Raw genomic sequence first — 18,599 nt, 5'->3', positions numbered from 1 at the left:
ATATCTTTCCAAAACCCGCAGGTAGTTGGTGGAAGATGCAAGATACAAAAAGTAGAAAGTAGTAGGAGACCAGTCTCCAGGAGACAATTTTGGAGAGAAAAAAACAAAAAAAGAAAAGAAAAGTAATGCTTACTGTCTGACTAGTGAATGACAGGGTGGAAATGTGATCAAAACCAGTAACAATCTGAAGAATTTGATTTTCAAAAAAACAAAAGGTTGTTGTTGGTATTATTACCAATGAAGTTATACTTCTTGAAGGAGATTTTTGAATGTCTAAGAAAATTATTTTGGAAACATGGACCATTAAGCAGCAGAAGAATCTCTCAAGGCAAATATTGAAAGCTGAGATGAGTCATTAAAAATTCTTCAGAGTCAAATAATACTTCTTCATGCCCTGGCTCTACATTAAAGGTATATATGTAGGTTAAAAATAAAATGTAACATTTTACTTATATTTATAAATAATGTAAAGTAAAACATGACACCTATAATGTAACAGTAATATAGAATGTGATTTCATCCGTTACATCAGATTTTATTCTTCCAGCCATTTAAGATTCTCATTTTCCAATTTGAAACCACAGCATATTGGGGCATGGCAAGTCAACGCAGAAAGGCAATAAACCATTCGTATGGCACATAATTGCTGGCAAAATCCCAGGAAATGGAATATGTTAGGGAAGGCATTTCCCAACAGGTTATTCAACTCTATTCTCGCTTCTGCTTGCAGAGTAAAAAACACTTCATGATGGGGAAATACATAACAAGTTATACTGACCTTGACGACACATCAAAAGAAATCCTTAAGCCATAGGAAAAACAGATTTATCTGTACTTTTTTTTCCCCTAAATTGGTTTTAAATGTATTTTATTCAAAAACAGGGCATAATTTATCTATAGTCAGCATTTACTGAACTAAATTATTCTTATAACAGCACAGATCAAAATAATAATAGCAGCTCTTGGTTAACTTAAGAATGCTTATCAGAAGACACATGGGTACATAGACACACATCAATATTTTGCAACTTCAGATACTCCTAGTATCTTATTAACTGGATATTGTCACTAACAGACTAATTTCCATAACTCTAAAATTTGCCATTTTATCTTCACACAAAATATTTACCTAATTTTAACATACATCAAATTTTTGAGATTTTATTTTTTCTTCACAGAGACACAATTTTATTTCTTACAGAATTCTGAAAGACAAGTGGGGCATGATTCAAAAGTGCTATCTAGAACTTAATTTTAAATTATGGAGTACAAAGGTATAATTGAATGAATTCAAATACCTTCAAAGATTTCCTTTAAAAAAGGTTTTTAAATTCCAATTCTAATTTGACACTTTATATTTCATATCACTGTGGAGTGGATCTTAAAAAGATCATGTTTTGAAGACAAACATTCTAAGTATCTAAATAATCTTTTAAAAGAATAAATTTTTGTAACAAATTTTGGTTAAAAACTAATAATTTAGGACCATTTATTTTTACTGAAGCACTGAGCATATCTCATCTGACATAATATGTACCTATCGCATTGACATAAGGCATTTTTCAAAAGCTAAATGAATTCAAATTATATCCATTTAACCTATCTTTCCTCTCCCAGGAGGGACAAAATGAACATAAAACACAATGAAATGAGAAAGACAACGCTATATACTGCTATTTATTTTACACATCATTGTCCAGAGACCTTACATACAAACTACATCATAGCACCCTCCTGCTCAAAAACCTGTGATAGCTTCTTTTATGCCTAATAAATTGAAGTTCTGGCACCCAGGCTGTCCACAATCTTCTCCCAATACCTTTCTAGTCTTACCTTTTAGCCTTACTCCACTTCACACATCTCACTCTTCAGTCCAAATCTGAGTTTAGAAACTCTTCTGCTCTATGTCCCTGCATTTTCACACCCCAAAGCCTGCGCTGTTTCACCATCTTAAGTGTCTTCTCCTTCATCTTCAGGCATCAAACTTCATCAAAGGTAACATGAAATTTTACATACTTCTGGTTTTCAACAAGTCTTCCCCAATATCCTAGCCCAGAGTGGATACTTCATCTTCAACTTCCACTAGCTACAGAAGCCTAATTGATCGACTCATCTCCAGTTTTACACCACTTAATACTTCCTCCAATGTCAGCCAGTGTAATGTTTTTCCTAAAAACACAATTGTGATCATATTATTCTCCTGCTTAAAAGCCATCTGTGGCTCCCCATTACTCATAACAAGTAAGTGCAAACACATAAATGACTTAAAAGTGCTACATTTTCTAGACTTTCCTCTTTGACTACCGTCTCCTGAAATCCTTTCTTTCCCCCATGACCCCACACGTGCTCGACCTCCACCATAGGATGTCCTTCAGTACCTTAAATATAGCAGGTTTTCTCTTTCTCTTATACATCAGGTCTTCTGACTTCATTCACTCTTTCAATAATATTCTTTCCAGCTCTCTTGGCCTGGCTAACTCTCACTTATCCTTCCTAAGCCTAGGTTGTGGCCTTCGCATATCCCCAGGGACACAGCATATTTCCCGATTTACATTACTTATCACTGCCTGTGCAACTGTTTTTATCTCTCACTCAACTATGAGTTTTGTTGGCTGGGACTCTGGAACTTTATATTTACTGAGTGTCCCCAGTGCCTGGCACAGTGTTCCATATATAGAGGTCGCTTAATACATAGTTACTGAAAATATGGATATCACAATAACTACCATTCTTATTATATTTTCCCTAAAAAGGACTTTGCAATGTTCTTCAAGACCAGGTATACTTATAAGGCATAAATCTCTTGACTGCCTTTCCCTTCTGCTCAGCTAGGCAACTAGCTGATCTGACCAAAACTGAAATCCTAGTAATAGAAAAGATTATTGGCGTATCTTAACAAAATATGGTCTCCATCATTTTTAATTAAAGTAGGTAAGCAAGAAATGCATTTAAGTAACTGAAACATTGTTAATAATGAGAAGAGTGCCAGAATAAGACTCATAGCACAAAAACATATTCTAAACTATTCCACCAATGGTTCTAAAAAAGATGGGCAAGTTGTCTTACTTTAATGAATCATAGTTTCCATTTCTGTAAAAAGGAGGGTTACAACTAGATTATTACTAAGGTGCATTTTATATTCATGATTCTATCATCCCAATTCTATATTCAATTAGATGACAACTAAGATTAAAAAATCATAACTGTGCCTTTTTTTCCTTCATCTCAACTTCTTCTGGTTCTGATAATACTATGGCTTCCACTGTAAAGAAAAGGAAGAAATATGCTTCTTCCAAGCTGAAAGTAGCATATTAGGTTTTACTAAGCATATCCAAACCAGAAGAAGACATCACATCGGGCAGATGTAATTAAATGATCAGTTCAAGTAAGATACCACATCTTATCTGCTATCTGTACCACTGGTCTGGTAGAACCTGGAACACAGGAAGGCACTCTGTAAGGTTAAGTCTCTTCCTTGAGTAACGTTTTAGACATATTTTAAAGATAAGCTAAATTTAGCTTGTTAGACTGAATGTTAACAATATTCAATAACTGAATTAAAAACAATAGATCATCAGTGTGCTGCATAGGATAGACAAAAAATGTTCAAGACTAAAGTCTGTCCTCAATTTTTGCAAAGTGGACTTAAAAACTTATGACATCTGAACTTTTTCATGAAGGACTCTTAAGAGGTAATACCATTTTATACTTTCCAGTCTATAAAATATTAAAATCTTAACTAAATGAAGAGAACAAGCCATTTAAGTTTAACAAAGCTTTGCATTTAATGTATAAAAATTTAAATGGAGGGTAGTGAAGCATATTTGAAAAAAGCTCACTGAGCGAAATGTAGAGCAAAGCAAAACCAGAAAGAAGCAGATAACACATGTTAAAACATTTTTGGAACAGATAATGCTAATCTGAATAAATACACACACACAAAGAGGCTACATCATTTTCTCTCTACATTCTCTAAGTAGTGCTGCCAAATATGGAAGGATTGGAGCCATTTCTGGGGAACTGCTGAATCAGAAGCATGAGTCAGAAAGTAAATCCTTAGTGCAGAAAAAGTACTAAAAAAAAAAAAGCGCTGAGAGCTCATACACACACAGACATGCATTCAGTTCATAAGGTCCAAACCTTCCTTAGTCATCAAGACACCCTGTGGTCTCCCCTTCCCAAACTTATCCCCTCACAGTACGTGTATTTGGGAGAAAGTTCTCCCTCCGAGGAACCAGATTTAGCTGTACCTAAATGTTGAGGTATAGCACGATTTGGTAGTACATGCGACTAAAGATGGCTCTGAAAACTAACGGCAGGACATCTTCCACCTTAAATGACAAGAAATCTAAAATAAAATTAAAACATATAAGGGGCTTGAATTATATTAAAAATTGATTTAGAGACATATGGAATAATTGCTTGACAGTAATACAGGGGAGACCAAGATGCTATTTCTCCAAAAGCCTTTAAGATCGAATAATCTCTCTGAATGGTCCAGACATCACTCTTCTCTGAAAGAGGCAGCAGGAATGGATCATAACTAGAGCTCCTCTCAGGCTTAGGAGTATATTTTTGGCACAAAACATTCAGCAAATACACCCCATATATAATCCACGCAATTAAGCTTATGCTCTAGGGTAAGTCCTCCCTGGACAGCAAAGAATGGATTGTCCTCTTTCCTGCCCTGCCTCATGACAAGACCTTCTCAGTGTTGTGAAGGCACTCTGTCACCACCATTAATAAATATTAAGATGCCACAGTTTATAAAATAACTTCATATTATTTTCTCTCATTCATCATTTATTTTTAACAGCAACAATAAAAACAGCAGCACTGATTTCCCACTTTAATTTCAGTTCTAAAATCTCCTCTCTGAGCTGAGTGGGTCAATGATCTCAGCTCTTTTTCAGACAGAGCCTAGTGCATAGAAACAACAAAGTAATAACTAACCAGAGTGAAGCAATGTCAACTTTGGCCTAGAATCCGTATTTGTCAATAGAAACTCAGCCTCTCTGGATCTCAAATCTTACTCATTCATTATCATCGCCTATTAAAAGTGTATTTCTATTTAATTTCCATAATCTCCACAAAATTTACCCCAGAAGAGAAAGCCCTCAAATGGTTTAGCCTTAATGACTAATAGCCAGTGTGAGTCTTAGTGTAAAATTATGAAAATTGTCCTTTTGAACTTTCCAGTAATCATAATGATGTTCCCTTCTATGAAAGAGTAAATAACCACACATGATGTTCTGGTTTAATGCATTTGTAGAAATTTCAATGATCAGAATTCTCTCCATCAGTGAGCGGCACTGACATTCTGGTTTGGCATTTATATTACATCTTCACACAGTGTTCTGCAATAGCTATTACATCTTGTTCTTGGTTATGATGGTGAATAGCAATGCATTTTAATTTATACTTCTGATTTTCACTGCTTTCTACCCAAATTAATCTGCATTTGGCTACTATGATCTGTATAGTTTGAATCAATGCAAAGCTTCATCTCTGAAGACTTCAGAAATTTAAAGAACTATGTTCTCTTTCATTTTTACCACAAGCCAAGCTAGTAGATTAGGTCAAGATATTGTGGTTGAGTAGTTAATTCAATAAATATTAGTGGCTTTCCTAGTTGATGGATTGAAGAGTTCTCAAATTTTAATGTTCATAAAAATTACCTTGATGCTTATTAAAAAAGCAAATTTCCTGGACCGCAAACTCCAGACCCTTTAATACTGTAAGTCTACACAAGGGCCCCCCAGAAGTCAGCATTTTAAGAAACATCCCATGGGATTCTGATGCAGGTAGTCCTCAGATCTCACCTTGAAAAACTCTGAAAATGAGTTATTACTAATGTTTAAATTGTGAAGTTCCTTGTCACTGGACTATGCCACATGTAACCAAAACTTCTTTCCCCAATCACAATTCCCCTATGCCTACATTGAACAATTAGCTAAATTATCCATAAGGTTTGCTGACTTCTTTTATTCACATAAGCCATAGGTAAGATTGTGACAAATATAGTGTCAACCGTCCTCACTCCACCTCATCCCCAATTTACCCATATCAACGTCTTGCAGAACAAATGAGAAACTTCCACCCAAGATGCTAAGGATTGTATTAATTAAATATTCTACAAAAGATAGCAATGAAAATAACAGAGAAAAAAACATGAAAACATTCTTTTTATGTGTTTTTGAGACTTCAATATTGGCAAAGGCTGAGGAAGGAAAATGGGGGAGTAAACCCAATCATGAGCTTCAAAAGACCTATTCCACTATTAAAAAAGCAACCTTCCAATTAATTGAAGAAGGCATTGAGGAAGGTTTACCTAACATTCTGGGACCGCTAAGTAGGGTAACCAACCATCCCACTTTCCTAGTTTACCGCTGAAAGCCCCACCCCCAGAAAACTTTTGGATTGCAGGCCAACCAAGACAGTTGTTCACCCTACTTCATGCTTCAATATTTAGGCATTAATTTTTTGAAGTCCACGGAAAATTTCTACAAAGGCCTATTAAAAAATAATAATAATAAAGTGGGATTTTATTTAGGAATTGCTCATAAAAAGCTGCCTTTGGTTATAAAAGGATCCATGGCCCACAAAAGTTTTAGCTTTATTTTGATTCAGCATATTATTGAAAAGGCGTCTCTAAAAGAGAAAAAATAATCACAATTAAGAAGCAATAAATACTTAACAAATATATAATCACAGAAGTTATTGGGAGGAGGGTACTTTGAAATGTTCATTATATACAGATCCATGTGTCATGGACTTTTCCCTGATAAGGGAGAAAGTCTTGTGAAACACTAGCAATTACTTTCAAAGCTAGGAGCAATCTGAGCAGGAGCAGGGGAGCCATGGAGGTGCACCAGATGCCCCTAACGTAGGTCTCGGCTGTAACAGGTGTGGGAAGCACACAGGCTAACGATTCAGAACCTGCAGTGAGGAAGGATGGGTAAAATTTCCAATGGTCCGGAGAACGCCATCTCATTTACAATAACACTAGGGGGCTGCTCACCACTATCTTCTGACAGATCACTAAGGAGTGATGATTAATTACAAGTAATAAAGCCAAATATTGTAGAATCATTCATAGAGAAAAATAATAGGCATATCTCAATTATTTACAAGTTGAGCTTCCGCTCTGTGATTTATTCATTAGAAAATTTCAAACTGTTTTTCACTAGTAAGAATAAGAGTTAATTGCTTGTTTGTGGTGTTTTATTTATTTTTTTCAATTTATCCTATTGTTTCTTTGGGTGTCCCTGCCTCTTCTAAGTAGCCTGCGGAACTTCAGTGGAAAGGATCCTGGGGCCTTTTTTTCCCATTCCTGTTTAATCACAAATAATAGCTTTGAAACCAGAGGCCTTTTTCATTATTTTCAACAGTCACATAGTTGCCCGAGCCAGATAATTTCATGCAGGACCCAATTACCTCTGGTCTGGCCTATTGTAACAGCCTAATAACTGGTCTGTCTCCGGTCTCAGCCCCACTCAATCCATCCTCAACTTGCAGAGGGATCTTTCAATCATGCAGATATGATCACGGCATTCTCCTGCCTAAAACCCTTCAAGGGTTTTACTGCCTGCGGAATTAAATCCAAACTGGGCCTCAGGGATAGACTCATCTCCAGCCAGTTCCCCTCCACCTGTTCTATACTCTGACCATACCAAATTATTTGATTCTTCCAGCAAAGTGAATTCTCACCGTCTGTCCCTCCGGCCAGAATGCCCAGCTGCACTTCCCCTCCTGATAAGCTTCTGCTTCACCTTCCTGTCTCAGCTCATGCTATGTCCTCTAGGGGGGGTCTTCTCAGCCCTCTTCAAGAACAAACCCATCAGGCACCACTCTGCTAAGCCCCTACTGCAGCCTAGAATATTTGAGCACAGAGGGCTAATATTCAACTTACCTCAACTTCCTTCTCCCTCTGGACTCTGGGCTTCCTCCTTAATCATCTTTGTACTATCTTACGCCTAATACAATATGGATAACCAACAAGCACTTACTGATTGATTTCCTATAGGAAATAATTTGTGACTCAGAAAGCAAGCTTATAAAAAAAGAGCAACTCTATTAAAATCAGTTACAAATAACAACAAACATATCATAAGCATTTAGTGGGATCTACCACTTTCTGAGATCTAATAACATACAAAATAAATAGCCATAAACAAAGCCCTTGATCACTCTTGGAAGTTTACATCTTATTTGGAGATGTAATAAAGCACATATGACAGGAATGTGATAAAATTACCCATGTATATATACATAAAGACAATATTTTGATAATAGTCTAACCTACTACTAGGGATATGGTTTATCATAATAAAGTGCTAATTATAAAAGCCATTTTTGCATTAAAAGAATTGCAAGCAAAATGAGCAATATTAACTGAGAATTCGTGAAATAAAACTCATAGCTAATAGACACGATAATTTCAACCTCACTAGTAATTTAAAAAAATAAGATAATGTCTAATTGGCAAAAAAGAAAAACAATTTTAATACCCATTGTTGGCGAGGGTATGAGGAAATGGGAAATTTCATATACAGTTGTAAATTGGTACCAGCTTTCTGAATAGCAACCCTGAAATACCTCTTAAAAATATGAAATACATATTAAAAAACAGATTTATATGCCCCTTTACCCAGCAATTCCATCTCTAGGAATTTATATAAAATGGAAAAGTTGGTGGCAAGTAAATTAAAATGTGGACTATAATAGTATTTACTTATTAAAAGGAAATGACTAAAAATTCCAGACTAGGAGATAAGTAATACAAAATTAAGATAGACACATAGATTAGCATACTAAAGCCATTAAAACTAATGGTGTAGAATTATAATTTGACATGAAAGGTGTTAACAATATGTTATACAATAAAGCAAGTTATAAAACAGCACATGTAGCATAATAACAATACATCTGAACACAGACACCTAAAGGTTAATGACCAATATGTTAACAGTTTAGTAGTTGAAGTTAAGAGCAAAGTTATTATTTTGCATATTTGTATTTTTATTTTTTCTATAATGAGCATGCATTTAAAAGACCTTTCACAGCAAAAAACGAGTTTTTTTTTTAATGAGTTATTAAAGAAAAACACATGGACTAAAGTGCCCAGGGAAGACTGAATAAATAAGGCACCTCTTATGTTGTGTGGGAAAAGAAAGAAATGCAGACAGAAATGCTACCCTAGGTAGTGAAAATGGCCTTATCACAGATAAATGAGTCAAGGGGGAGCATCAGCGTATGGACATTACAGTGAGAAGAGTAGCCTAATTTTCTCAGGAAGAAATACCTACAGTTTGATATGACAGTCATTAGGAATTTTTGAGCACAAGTATATCATGAAAGTAGTGTTGTAAGCAAATTTACTGGCCCATAGGATGAAATCTGCATGCAAACCAAGATCCTAGAGATACTAAATCCATTCCTAAAGCAACTTCTCTGATTTAGAAGAACTAGTCTGTGGGCTTAATGAGGAAGAACTGAATTGAAAGACATTACCAAGAGAGAAGAGGAGCCAGTACCCTGCTCCTTGTAGCATTTACTGATACCTCTACCTGGAATGCTCTTCCAGGTATTCACTTTACTCAAGAGACTGTGTTCGCTGAAATATCACCTTCTCATTGCAGCCTGCCATGACCTCCCTACAGCCCCAATCTCTCTTGCCTTGCTTCATCTTTTTCCGTGGCACCATAGCACTTACCATTTTCTAACATTCTAGATGAGGCGCTTCTTCATTTTATTGCTCGTTTCCCATATAAGAATGTATGTACCCACTAGAGCAGGAATTTTGTTTCATTAACAAATATTTCCCCTTGGGTCTAGAATAGTATTTAACCTGTAATAGTGCTCAGTAGGTGTTTGTGGAATGAACAAATTAATTAGATATAAAAGGGGAAAGGGGAGGAGAAGTCTGGTATAAAATTGCAATCATTAATAGAGACAAGTTGACTCTGTATTAAAACAGTGACACCCAAGTGGAAAAATGCCCTGGAAATTAATAGCAATACAAGACCATGGCTGGTGGGAGGTTTCATAGCTGGAGAGAAATGGAATGGTGGACTTGTGGGTACTTTGTGAATTCATTAATAGTAGTAATAATGAAATGTGAGTATCTAGATTCTAAAGGGAAGAAGGCAAGGGCAGAGATCTAGAAAACATTTAAAGGAGAGAGGAGTAGGAAGGGGCAGTAATGCAGGATATAAGGGATAACTGGAAAATATAAATTAGAAGAAACAGAAAAAGAAAGGGAGAATGTAGTGTCTCTGTATCCCAGGAAAGGAACAAATAACAGTGTTTTGTATTTTTTTCATGAGGAAAGACGGGGGAATGTTTGAGAGCAAATAGAGCCAATGGGATTTTAGGTGTTAGGTATGGTAGGCACTGGAGCTTAAGTCACAGGTGGTGTGATAAACACAGCTAGCTATAAAGGAGATGGTTTTGGAGAAGAAGGACACTGTCCCCACAGACATCAGGAAAGAGAAATGGAAGATAATTATAGGAAAAGAATAGAGAGAGTAAAAAAATGTACAAGAATTGAAGTGTCACATTCTTTTTGATAGAATAGGTAGAGAGATGATAAGCAAAGGAAAGGACAGGACAGCTGGGACTGGGGGCATGTAAAGAGAGGAATTGTCCCATAGGGAGAGAGCCGGGGAGTAGAGAAAGACAATTAAAAAGACTGCCAAATAGCAGCAGAGAGCAGATTGAAGTTTGAAAGCATCAAGTTCTAATGAGCCAAATCTGCAATGCTGTTTGCCTCCAGCAGTGCTCTCTCTCCTGGGAGAAGCAGCAAAGAGAGCAAGAATTAGAGGTAACCTGTGTTTAGGAATTTGCTGGATGAGCAAAGAAGCAAAGGTTATTAATGAAGAGGCAAATCTTGTGTTCCTTGTTGGGAGTGAAAATTCAGCTCATTTGAAGCAAGGAGGGCAACTCTCCCTGAGTCTGATCACCGAGGACCAAGGAAGAGGAGACAGTAATTACTGCGAGTCCCCAGCTGAAAGCTGAAATTTTCAAGGAGATTAGAAAGCTTCCAATTTCTCATCACTGTCCCCTCCCCACTCCTGCTGAGACTACAGGAATGAGAAGAAGCAAAAACTAAATGAGATCACAAGATTCTTAAAAGAGGACTGTGTAAAGCCAGCATTTGTGTGTGTGTGTTTGTGTGTGTGTGTGTGTGTACGTGTGCTGGGGGGTGGGGATGGGGCGGGTATTACCATTAATACAAAAGTAGTAACTGTCTACAGTTTTATGCATTTTCAAGACACTGGGATCACTCATTTTTAAGTAAACTACACGCAACCCACTAGACAAAAAAATGTGGCTGTTTTTGGTTATAGTCAGTGTGAGATTACTAAATTATTACTTTCATATAAATATAGGCTTTGCTTTGCAATCGAATATCCACACTTCCCGCTGGTGTAATAGAATCATCTGTAGTGCAGAGACGGCCCCTCCACCTCTCTGACTTCTCCTCGCCCCACTCTCCACATTGTTCACTCTGCTCCAACCACTTCCACCTTTTTTTAGTAAACAAATCAAGCTGGTCCCCAACTCTGAGCCCCCTTGAACTAGCTTCCACCCTGCCTGCCATGCTCTCCCCACAGACGGACGGGTCCAGGAGTTGCTTCTTGACAGTCAGGTCTCTGTCTAGGTGTCATCACCTCAGAGAGACCTTCAATAACTATCAACCTAAAGAAGCCTGGGATACACTCTTTTATCCCATCACCTTGTTTTGTTTTGGTTTTTATTCCTGACACATTATTCTCTGATAATATCTTGCATATATTTATATATACATATTGTGGTCTGCCACCTCCAATTAGAATACAATCCCCATGAGGAAAGGGATTCTGCCTGTCCTGGTCACCACTATAGCACCAGCATTTCAAATACTTCTGAGTGCACAGCATGCATTCAACGAATGAAGAAGATAATGAATATCAATAATGCATGAATGAAGAAGAAAAACTTAGCATTTTAATGCCAAATATGATGGAAAGTTACATCAAGTAAATGTTTATTCACAAAGCTGTGTACCAAAAAACATGAGAGGAAAAACGATATTATTGATGTCTCAATACATCCCAAAAGATCACATCTGTTCTATTCTAAGCAAGAAATATTATGAGAAAGTAAAATTTATTGTGAATGGAAGGATAAAGGAGGAAACATCCTTAAAGATGAAGTTAAATAAATCTCAGTAAAATTTTAAATGATTAGATGGACATAAAAAAAATGTTTATGTTATTTTTTTACCAGGCTCAGGGAGGTCTGGAAATATAGCCCAGATTTTACAGAGTTTGAACCGTGTGGGATTTAATTAGTTGGGGCATATACACAAACAAAATGCCAGATAAATTTTCCACAAAATAAATTCTATAAATTATGAGTAATGTTTTTGCTGTTTGTCTTGCTATATTAGATCTAGAAATAGACTTAATTAAGAGGTTAAGAGGAAGTGGACTTTAATCTCTTCTCCATAAAAGGCAATCTCTAAATAAGAAATTCAGTCTCCAGTCAAGTTTTCACATTGTCTGTGGAAAGTGTACTCTGCCAGCTCACTGTTTAAAAAAAGTGGGGGGGTGGGGGGAGAATGTTAAAATAAAATCTACAGTCCTAACAAATTTAATGTCACAAAATCCTAATGACTTATGGAGGACGTTGTTTACTAATCATGATCCTCAGAAATATGATGAAGACATACCAGTTACAACAAGAACACATAGGCAAAATTTCAAAACAGACTGCTTCGATATTCCCTTAAGATGTCCAGGTAGAAGTCAAAAATCAGAAGAATTAATGAATAAGGAAACCTCAGACAAATCCATATTGAGAGACATTCTACAAAATACCTGACCTGTTGTCTTCAAGTACGTCAAGGTCAAGAACACACAGTAAGTTTGAAGAACTATTCCATCCTGACACTGAGAAGACGAGTAAACGAATGAAGGGCATAATCCTTAAACTGATGTTGACCCAGGGGGAAAAAAAATAATTATGGTGGAAATTACTAGGATAATTGATGAAATCTGAACATAGACCATGAGCTAAATGGTAGTATTGTATCATTGTTAAATTTCCTGATATGTTTCTCTTAATTGCACTGTGATTTTGTAGGAAAATGTTTTCATTCTTAAGAAATATACACAAAATACAGATAAACAGGAAAAATGGACAGATAGAACAAACTAATGAAAGACTTCTAAGGCTGTCAAGTGAAACAGAAACTTCACTCATGTCAATAATTAGAATAATAGTAAGTAATTGGTAAATTAAAGTAGGTACGTCAAAGATAAAACCATATGCTATAAGGAATAAATCAATAAAAATTGCAACCTCTGCTCTTTAAGTTCTAACAATATATTACTTCAGTAAATGAGATGAATAAAAGTGAAATTTAAATGTACGGATTTCTTGACCTAAAAACCTTTGTAAACTGATTTTATTCTTTAACAATATATGGTATTTTAGAAATACACTATGGCATCACTGAAATTTTAAGTTAAAAAAACTGAATGGAGGATTTAAACCATAAAATAATCCACAGAAATCAAATTTCAGATATAGATTGATGAGTTAAATCTTTACTCACTTCCTTAAAAATCTTAATTTTTATACTGGAGCACAAATAATAACAAAATAATAGTAATATGACAAGCAGCTTTGAGACAGCTATTACATCGTTCTCACTTTAAAGAGAAAGAAAAGAAACTTATTAAGCATCTTGCCCAAATTTCAAATAGGTGTTATGTGACAGGTATAGGAAAATTACAGTGGGTTGCCTCCCCCTGCTCCCTGGACAAAGCTTTATAGCAAGGTAGGAGATCACTAACTATGTAACATCTCCCACCTTGGTATAAAGCTTGGATGTATCTATGTTATTGTCAATGTTACTTTCATAGTGCTATAGTTTATACATAATAATTAGCATTTTAAGATTGTTGAAATGATATTGGTAGAAAAGAATTTGAGAGCTAAAATATTTCTTGCTTTGTCATTACTTGTAGAAAAGGTAAAATTCAAGATACACACATACATGTACAACGTGTATATACACAATTATGTCGACATTATATTATTAGTCTCAGGCACCCAGCACGTTCTAAATCAAGTGAGTAGTGCTTAGGCCCCAAATAATATACTCTGATTTACTGTTTCTTTCCTTTGACAACCTTTCTCCTCAGAGCGTAGCAAACTGTGTGTATTTGGGGCATGCCAATGTTATATTGCATCTTATGGAATGACATAGAGCGTGTAGCTATACCAAAGCAGAAAGGAAAGAGAAATCTCTTTAAAAAAAATTTGGTCAAGGTTCAGCTGGGGAAATCTACTTTGACTTACTTTGAAATTAAAATGCTGCTTAGCACATGTGCGCATGCGCGTACACACACACACACACACACACACACACACACACACACACACAGGGAATTTTCCACTGAGGTTGCACATAGCAGCATATCAAAGATTTGTCAATGACACCCCGAATCGCCATCCCCAAGGCAAGAATATGCACTCTGAGTTCAGGCTGCAAACTAATTATACTGGATGTACTTAACCTTAAATCTTTAAAGAAAAAATATGATTATAGGAAATCCAAGTTTGTAATTAAAATAGAACATAATCATTTCTAAGGAATCATCACAGTTTCCTTTTTTTATCTTGCAGTAAGTATTCTTGAATTAACATTACATATGCAATCATCACAACAGTAAATCTCCATTTTCAAAGCAGTATCAATTTAATGTTACAAAGAAATAAGAGGCAAGTCATTACTTTCATTATGGTGAACTGAGACATTTATCCCAATTCCTGACAGGTTCTGTGCGTACAATATAATGTCATTATGGAATAAAGAAACTTGATGGCGTATCTATGTTTTTACTCACCAGTTGTTTCCACGATGCCTTCTAGGATGACAACAATCTCGAACTGTTCAGTTTGCATGCTTCGCTGGGATAGGTCATAAAAGGGGCTTTTGGCATCGATCACGTGGCAAATCGTGAGGGGGGAAACAAGAAAAAGTTGATCTGCCCCTGTACTAAAACCTACATCCAGTTCAAGTTGATCAAGGGGGAGGAACTCACCCTCAGGTGTCTGCCGAGACTAGACAAGCACACAGAAAAAGAGAAGAAATCACCACTTATCCTGAAATTTTCAAGGCAGTCCAACAGTAATTTACATCATTGCCAACATTCTGCACTATCAATCATCTGCAAGAAAATCCAAACAAATCATTGTGCAGCTATGTTCTAGCAAATGGGCCGAAATCCCACATAGCTCATGTGGAACATACATGCATTATTTATAATATGCGACTTACTATAATTATCATTCCCTAACTGGTGAGCTTTGGAGAAATGCCTGGTCCAACAATGGCTGTTAGCAACAACTGTGGAACTAAGTGTACATGGGCCACTGCTTGACATAAATCACTGCATGCTAACTCATTGCATGCCAGAATGTTTTCCTCCTAAAGCAAATAAGTAGGCAATCCTTACAGAGATGTTAAAGCTGAAAAATGTTGATCATAATTTAAAAGAGATATGCTGAACTATTACAAAGAAAAGCACAATAATTTATTTTTCTAGGACTTTTAATAAGTAATAAATACATGTAAATTAGAAGAGAAGAGTGAAGATGTTATATTAAGTTATGTACACAACAGCTCACGTAATAAAAATAAAAGCGGATGCTGTCAGCTAATGGCTTTCAAATTCCTAATAATAAACTGCATTAAAGTTGTTTACTTCCCTATTTATTTTATGAATTTTAAAACAGTGAGAAACTGTGCTAAACTGAAGTTTTTAATGAAAATGCAAATTAAAAAATCTATATTGGATAACCTTATGGTTTACTAAAACTTTCATAGGGTAATAGCATTCAGCAGCAGCATAAATCATTGTAAAACTTAATAAACTGCTTGCATGCTAAAACTCTGAAAGAAAATCAAATATGACTATTAATTAACAAACCATGAAAGTAAACATCTTTTTTTCCTGTTTATTTTCATTTTATTTTCCATATCTGCTACTTATAAGGATCATGTACAAGTAAATATTTAAGTTTAATTTATATGATGATGCGGGTAAAATAAGGGCTGTGTTAAGGAGTTGCATCCAGAAAAATTTATGGGGGGAGGCCTTTGCTGTTGGTCAAATGGGGCTTGGAAGAATCCGATATACTTTAGCAGACTCTTTGCAAAGCTAATTTAATAAACAAAACAGAATCTGTAACCCTAGTCTGTCCAATGAAGCAGTAGTTTGAACACAAAATCCTCACTCTCGGGATTCCAAGAAATGCACTGACTTTTTATGTGGAGTAAATGAGTCTGAAAACATTCAGAAATGTGGTTTAACAAGATGACCTCGATGGCTAAACAGAACCAAGAGATTCAAATTGGTGGTGGATAGTTATGGCAGCAGTTGCTGCAATGAGTCTCGACAGCAGAATTAGTCAGAGAGGCTACTTTGTAATTAGTGATACTCAGAAACTTCATTCGTGTAGAAAAAAATCCAGTGAAAATATTGAGATTATTTTTCTTCTCTGCTTTATGAGTAGGAGATTTTAAAAAAAGAAGAAGAAAACGGTTACAGACAAGAAAGAAAATTCCATGGAAAACTTGATGGCAAAAAATGAAATCAGCAGCTCTAACAACCAATGCTGGAGAAAACTAGGCATTTCTAAGCCAGTAGAAGTCACCTATGTTTCTAAATTTTCTCAAATTAGTAAAATATGGATGCAACCAGCATCATTCCAACAACACAGTTGTCTACCAAGTATTGGTTAATATAACAAAATAAAAGCCCGAAACAAAACAAAAATAAATAAAAACAAAAGCCCAGTGTCATCGTTCTCTCATCTACTAAGAAACAGGTGCTATATAAACACAAGGTGGTATTCTAGTGTTTATAATTAATGAACAGAATTTGGGTCGTTTATTCCACATTCTGTGTTTTCTGCACTAAATAAAAGTATTCAAAAGATAATTCTTTAAAAACTCAATTTCTCCTTTATTTGAAGGTCATTTTCCCCAAAGAAGATACATTTTCCTAATGATTATATATGTACCCCAAAACTAAATTTGTTATTTATACCTGTGCCTCATTGTAAAAGGCTTTCGAGTAAGTTATTAACTTTTATATTCCCTCATCATTCAACAATCCATGAAAAGAAGTGACCTAGAAACAGGCTGCCTATCAGGAGAATGCCAACCTGAAAAAAGAAATATTTTACTTCTAGCAAAGCAGTTAATTCCTGTATAGGCAAGTTAGACTTAAACATGCATGGATATGCTCCATACAAACATTGCATCTTCAAATGTGTTCTGAAATGTGCTCTTAATCTTAAATGTGTTCTATATGCTCAAACTTATATCTATTTTCCTCTCCAAAATGCTTATATACTATTCAAGTCTTGGCAGAAATAAAGTTGACAAGTGTACCTATTATGTGACACTACGGGGAAAGTAATAATACCTCATTTCTTTGACAGATGTTTTTCAAGCTTACATGTTTTCCAGATAAGTGAAATCCCCTGCATATTCATTGAAATTTATTTTCCTGTGGATACTAATTTAACCTTCCTTTAAATGACTCTGAGACAGTACATATACCCACAGTTTTATTGCTCAGGTCTTCTTTGTGTTAGACCATCAAACATTTCAACTATCAATATGCTGACCTTCTGATTTTTGTTTTTTGGTTTTGTTTGTTTGTCTGTTTGTTTTGAGGAAGATTAGCCCTGAGCTAACTACTGCCAATCCGCCTCTTTTTGCTGAGGAAGACGGGCCCTGAGCTAATATCCACGCCCATCTTCCTCTACTTTATACGTGGGACGCCTACCACAGCATGGCTTTTGCCAAGCCGTGCTACATCCACACCCAGGATCTGAACCCCGGGCCACCGAGAAGCGGAACACGTAAACTTAACTGCTGGGCCACGAGGCCAGTCCCTCACCTTCTGATTTTTATTTATTTATTTAGTGAGGAGAATTAGCTCTGAGCTAACATCCGCTGCCAATCCTTCTCTTTTTTTTCCTGAGGAAGACTGGCCCATGAGCTAACATCCGTGCCCACCTTTCTCTACTTTATATGTGGGACGCCTGCCAGGGCTGTCTTGACAAGCAGTGAATGGGTCCACAGTGGGGATCCGAACCAGCGAACCATGGGCCGCCAAACCGGAACGTGCGAACTTAAGCGCTGCGCCACCAGGCCAGCCCCAGCTTACCTCCTGATTTTTGATTGCTTCTCTGACTCTGTATTAGGCTGAGAAGCCTAGTAATCGCTGTGAATTAAGCAGAAAGCTCTTTCTATTTAGAAAAGCGCAGGGCACGGCTTTAGCGAGGCAGGTGCTTGGAGCATTGGAATCATTTGAAGTCTGATCTCTTGGCGAGAGCAAGGTTATCTTATCAGTGCTCAGCCAAATACTGACGTTGTTCCAGAAACCTACATATGCCTACCAAATACATTTTCAGAAGCACAGACATTCTACTCTAGGCTTACAAGGAATTCTAATCTAGGTTCCTCTAGTTCTGGTGCTATTCCAGAGATTTTCTAGAGCAAAAGGGAAAAAACGTCTATGTTA

At 36.2% G+C, this 18,599-nt stretch overlaps 1 protein-coding gene across 1 annotated transcript in view; it reads right to left on the bottom strand.

The window, feature by feature from the left end:
• Positions 1 to 18,599, bottom strand: part of KCNJ3 (potassium inwardly rectifying channel subfamily J member 3) — a 144,516-nt gene that overhangs the window by 118,133 nt on the left and 7,784 nt on the right. The window contains exon 2 of the mRNA XM_046657902.1: positions 14,904 to 15,120. Within this exon, the coding sequence (XP_046513858.1) occupies positions 14,904 to 15,120 (217 nt within the window). The remainder of the gene's footprint in view (positions 1 to 14,903; positions 15,121 to 18,599) is intronic.

This window comes from Equus quagga, chromosome 4 (genome assembly GCF_021613505.1).
Source record: "Equus quagga isolate Etosha38 chromosome 4, UCLA_HA_Equagga_1.0, whole genome shotgun sequence".
NCBI lineage: Eukaryota > Metazoa > Chordata > Mammalia > Perissodactyla > Equidae > Equus > Equus quagga.
Note: the sequence above shows the minus strand (reverse complement) of the source record. Positions and strands in the feature narration are given on the sequence as shown.